Raw genomic sequence first — 6,008 nt, forward strand, 5'->3', positions numbered from 1 at the left:
TCTATATTTAAATTAAAAAATTAGCAAATTAGCATGAGAAGTTGCTCCATGAACTGCCTACAACCTTGCTTAGGATCTTAGGCAAAATTATTAATTATGTTATGCATGATTATTCATTGCTATGAACTCAATATTACTAGTAGAAACAAAGAATAGATATACTATGAAAATTTGGCCATAATTGGGTAAGTTAATTTTTAATGTATGTTTAGTTTCAACTGACATAGTAATTGTACATATATATGGGTCAAGTTTCAATCATATGTTGACATTTTAATATATAAATTTAATGTGTAATGATTAAAATAATATGCATCACAGATATTTATCATCTATTTGTGTTGGTAATAGTCATTGGTTATTTTGTGATATTCAGTAGTCATTGTCAAGCATATGAATTTTCAGAGTTCTGGAGACTTGGAAGTCTAAGAAAACCAATGTGCCAGACATAGTTGATCTGTATCTACCTACTTTGCAGATTTTTTTCTAGAAGGTTCTAGAAGAACCTCTGGGTTTAGGTTTTAATTTATGAATTTGGAGGATGATAGAAGGACTTAACCATAATACCTCTGTGTACAAAATAGGGATTGTTCAATTTGTGTTGTCTAGAGGCAGTAAAGACAATTTAATGAATTGATTTAATGAATGTTCATTATTTTGACTCCTGGGAATCTATTTTAAAGCTTTATTCTTTTCTTTCATAATCTTGTTAGAGTATTTTTGCATGTATTTGTAATAGTCTTGTGTTATATATGGGTGAGAGGTTATCTATCTATCTATCTATCTATCTATCTTCTATCTACCTATCTACCTATCTATCTCTACATCATCTCTATCTCTACATAAAATTACATCTTTTCACCTAGGATCTGCTTCAGTGGCATTTCTCTTTGCCAACACTTCAATAAAAATTTTATTGACTAATTTTGTTATTTGAAAATTTCATAAATCTATACAGATATATTCTGAGTAGCCTTTCCTCTTCTCTCTTATTTTCCTTTTATCCCTGTAAAACCCCTAATGAAAGCAGTCCCATTCACTACTAGATAGATGCCGTTTTTCTCTTGTAGCATTTATTCTAACAAAATCTGTAGAAAACACATTTTTAATCTGACATATATTTTGACTCAATAGCCTCACATTTGGAACACATTAGATAAAATTAAAAATACCTTACATTGTTCAAGACCAAAAGCACGAATTACCTTTTGGTAGTAGAACACTGTGGTCACTGAAATTTAAAAGCAGAGGAATGGAGCTTCCATGGATATTGACTTCTGAATCATGAATCTTCTGAACAGTAGCAGCTTCTTTTTCAAGTTCTATAAATGCCTATTTATCAGACATTTCTATACATATGCTAACTAATAATTGAAAACATGATGAGTTCTGTTTTATAATTTCTGGAAAACAACCAAGTTGCAAGCTTAAAAACTTATAACAATTAGTGGCATTCTGGAAGGTTAATTTGTTATTCTTCTGGGAAAGACATTCTTTTTTCAACTAGATTGTTTAAAAAGTAGACACTCTACTTTTGCCATTGCTCATGTGAATACAAGTTGAAAACTGCTAGAAATATAACTTCCGGAACCTTGTAAGAATTGGCTGTGATGTCACAGACCCTTGAGGCAAACTTCTAAAAGTGAGATTTGTCCTAACAGAAACATAACAAGAAAGATGATGAATGAGTAAGGTGGGATCCAACAAGAGTGTGGTAAAGAATGGTGTTATTTATAAATTAATTTTTCTTGAGCTCAATAAAAAACCTCAATGAAGGAAGGCAAAGGTATAGCCATCTGGTATGTTTATGATTCTTAATGATTAATTGCTCGAAGACTGATAAATTGGGATATCATCAGTTGTAGAAATGGAAGAAAGTAATGAACCTGAACAGCCTATATCATTAGGGAGGCAGGAATATAGAAGGAGAAGACGACCCAGCCAACCAATGGTAGATAAGTCCCAGCAAACTGAAGTAACAGAAAAAAAGAAAGGCATGGCTGCAGTACAACCTCCTGCTCCTAAAGCTACCCATAGTATTGGTACTATTCCTGAAAGAAAAGACAACTACTCTGGAAAAGAATATGAGTCTTTTAGACTGTCCTCTCAACTTCAGCAAACTTGGGTGAAGAGAAAGCCTGGTCAGGAAATGACTGACAAATCTTTGCAGACAGACACTTCTGTGGAAGAAAAAGTGGAAGTCATATTCATTGATAAAACACTTACACTTGAAGAAAGCACAGCTCATGTTGGAGAAACAGCTCCTGAATTGCCACAAAGTATTCCAGAAGTAGAGGTTCAAACAAACAGACCCACCTCTCATTTAATAGACAGATCTCAGCAGACAAGCTGTATTGGTGACTGGAGTCTGATTTGTGCGAAAGAGAAAGTGGACAAAGAACAACAGACCTACTTCAGTGAGTTAGAAATTACTATCACGTCTATGCCAGGTAGCTCCCTGATTAAGTCAAAGGAAGAAACAATGCCCATTGCACAAGAAGGTTCTTTTGTTGAATTAAATGGTTCTCTTGAAATAGAGGTACTGTCAACTGAAAAAGTCCCTGATGTCGTGATGTCTTTCACTGAAGGGGAGATTTCTGGTGAATTACAGGCTCTACCAGCTGATGAGGCCACAGATAAAGCAGAGCTTGTCTTTACAGAGGAGACCCCTATCCAAGCACCACCTCCAGCTAAAGAGACCTCTGCAGCTGAGACAGCCACTACAACTGCGAAAGAGATTGTGGATATACAGGCTCTGCCAGCTGATGAGCTTTCTTCTATGGAGACCCCTGTTGAGATTAGTCCTCTATTAGTGCAAGGGGCTCTTTCAGATGAGCCTTCTGATCTACAGTATCCCCCCAAAATTGAGGTGGCTCCTTCAGAACTTCCTGCTGAAGATCTGGTTCCACTCTCAGAAGAGGTGCTTGAGGAAGTTCAAGCTTTAGCAATTGACACTGTCCTTGAAGACACAGGTAGAGCAGAGTCTACTACTGTGGAAGAGACAACTGGTGAAGTTCAACCTCCTCTGTCTGAAGAGACTTCTAAAGAAGTACCTTCTGAACGAATTGTTATTGTAATAGATAAGGAATTTGCTATTGATGAGGTCTATGAAGAAGATCAGCCTCCAACATTTGAGGAAGACTCTGCAGATAAGGCTACTGCAGAAGTTCAGCCTCCACCAGCAGAGGATGCTTCTAAAGAAGTGGCTCCTTCAGAAGTTTTGCCTCCACCAACTGAACAGGGTATTGTAGAAGACATGACTGCAGAGATTCTATCTCCACCAACTGAGGAGGGCCCTGTGGAAGTTCCACTTCCACCAACTGAGGAGGGCCCTGTGGAAGTTCTACTTCCACCAGCTGAGGAGGGACCTGAAGAAGTTCCACCTTTAGTAACTGAAGAGGAGCCTGCAGAGGTTCCACCTCCACCAGCTGAGGAGGCCCCTGCAGAGGTTCCACCTCCGCCAGCTGAGGAGGGCCCTGCAGAAGTACCACCTCCACCAACTGAGGAGGGCCCTGCAGAAGTACCACCTCTACTAACTGAGGAGGGCCCTGCAGAAGTACCACCTCTACTAACTGAGGAGGGCCCTGCAGAAGTACCACCTCCACCAGCTGAGGAGGGCCCTGCAGAAGTTGCACCTCCACCAACTGAGGAGGGCCCTGAAGAAGTTCAACCTCGAGCAGCTGACGAGGGCCTTCCAGAAGTTCAACCTCCAACAGCTGAGGAGGGCCCTGAAGAAGTTCAACCTCCAGCAGCTGAGGAGGGCCTTCCAGAAGTTCAACCTCCAGCAGCTGAGGAGGGCCCTGTAGAAGTTTTATCTCCACCAGCTGAGGAAGACCTTGCAGAAGTCCCACCTACACCAGTTGAGGAGGGCCCTGCAGAAGTACAACCTCCACTAACTGTGGAGGGACCTGAAAAAGTTCTACCTCCAGAAACGGAGGAGGCCCCTACAGATCTTCCACCTGCAGCAACTGAAGAGCATCCTGTAGAAGTTCAACCTCCAGCAACTGCAGAGGGCCCTGCAGAGGTTCAACCTCCACTAACTGAGGAAGGCCCTGCAGAAGTTGCACCTCCAGCAGCTGAGGAGGGCCCTGCAGAAGTACAACCTCCAGCAGCTGTAGAGGGCCTTGCAGAAGTTCCACCTCTACCAGCTGAGGAGGCCCCTGCAGAAGTTTCACCTCCACCAGTTGAGGAAGCCCCTGCAGAATTCCCCCCTTCACCAGCTGAGGAGGCTCCTGCAGAGGTTCCACCTCTATTAGCTGAGGAGGTCCCTGTAGAAGTTACACCTCCACCAGCTCAGGGGATCCCTGAAGAAGTTACACCTTTAGCAACTGAGGAGACCCTTGCAGAAGTTCCACCTCCACCAATTGAAGAGGGTCCTGCCCCTGCAGAAATTTCATCTCCACCAGCTGAGAAGGACCCTGCAGAAGGTCTACCTCCATCAACTGAGGAGAACCCTGTAGAAGTCCCTACAGAAGTTCAGCTTCCACACGCTAAAAGTCCTGCAGAGGTTCTACCTTTATCAGGTGAATCCCCTACTGAGGAGGCCTCTGCAGAAGTTCAGCCTCCATCCCTTGAGAAGGCTCCTTTAGAAAGTCTTTCTCTAGAAGTTGTGATTCCACAAGCTGAGGAATTCCCTGTAGATGATTTATCCATTGAAGTGCAACCTCTGCCAGCTGAGAAGGACATTGCAGTAGGGGTCCCAGTTGAATTTCAGGCTCTTCCAGCTGATGAATATTCTGCAAAAAAGGATACTGTTGAAATACAGCCTTCATCATTTGAGGGTGCTCCAATAGAAGAAAACCCAGTTGAAGCTCAGCTTCCAGCAGCCAAGGCAGATACTGCCGTAGAGGCTTCTGCAGTTCATCCTTTGTCATTAGCTCCTACAGATGAAACTCCTGCAGACATTCAGATTCTACAGCTTGAAGAGACTCTTACAGAAGTCGCACCAGTTGAAGGTCAGCCTTTACCAGCTGAGGAGGTCTTTCCCAAAGTGGTCTCAGAAGAAGAAGCCACTGTAGCTGAAGTTAAGCCTCCTTTATCTGAGGGGGCTCCTGCAGAAGAAGCCACTGTGGAAGCCCAATTGACATCAATTGAAGAGAGCCCTAAAAGGGCTTCTGTTGATATTCAACCTCCATCACCTGAGACCCCTGTAGAACAGTCTCCTGTTGTTGAACAGCCTTTAAAAACTGATGTGGTTCCTATGCAAGAGCTTCCTGTGGAAAAGATGTCTGCTGAAGATCCACTTCTACCTTCAGAACAAACCCCTGCAGATCAGGATCTACTAAAAGAAGATCAATTGTCCCAGGTAGCAGACATCTCAGAGAAAGCATTAGAGTCTACTACATTGACAGGTGATAAAAAGTCTTCAGGAACAGATTCTGTTCCTGAAGATGTGTCTGGGACCAAGGACGATCAAATCTCCACTTTCAAAATAGAAGGTACCATTAAAATAGAGTTAAAGAACTCCAGTTCCTGAGCTATATATAGTGAGGTGTGAACTTAAACTAACAATTTATTTGCATTCTAGAAGTTCATTCTTTAGAAAATGAGATGCTTTCTGGAGAAGTCTTATGAATAAAGTAAAAGGATCCCCAAAAGACTGAGCATGCAGGTTAGACAATGAATAAAAGCAGACACAATGTAAAGTTGCTTGTGTTATGTTCATTCAAATCTATAGCATGTAAAATGCTTTAAAATGAAGTTAATTTATGGTTGTCATTATTACTTAAAATATACATTAATTTTTATAGTACATCCATGGACAATTATTGTTTATTCTTAACCCCCCTCTCTGCATATATATGTATATATATATATATATATATATATATATATATATATATATATATACAGGAGAAATGACAGTTTCTTTCTTGAAGATGTCATCTTTAAATGCCTCCAGTTTTATTTACACGTTAAATTCATGGTGTTCTTTTTTTCTGGTTTTGATTCATCCTATCTTTTACTCTCTTTCCACTGACTCCTTCTGAGATAAGCATTGTTTTCCT

General features: G+C 41.0%; 1 protein-coding gene across 1 annotated transcript; it reads left to right on the plus strand.

Annotated features, from left to right (window-relative positions):
• Window positions 1–1,671: 1,671 nt before the first annotated feature.
• On the plus strand, window positions 1,672–5,642 carry Fscb (fibrous sheath CABYR binding protein). Its single transcript, XM_034514606.2, has one exon. It carries the CDS (start codon window positions 1,868–1,870, stop codon window positions 5,474–5,476), a length of 3,609 nt encoding a protein of 1,202 aa, XP_034370497.2. The 5' UTR covers window positions 1,672–1,867; the 3' UTR covers window positions 5,477–5,642.
• Window positions 5,643–6,008: the final 366 nt, after the last annotated feature.

Source organism: Arvicanthis niloticus, chromosome 11 (genome assembly GCF_011762505.2).
Source record: "Arvicanthis niloticus isolate mArvNil1 chromosome 11, mArvNil1.pat.X, whole genome shotgun sequence".
Classification (NCBI taxonomy): domain Eukaryota; kingdom Metazoa; phylum Chordata; class Mammalia; order Rodentia; family Muridae; genus Arvicanthis; species Arvicanthis niloticus.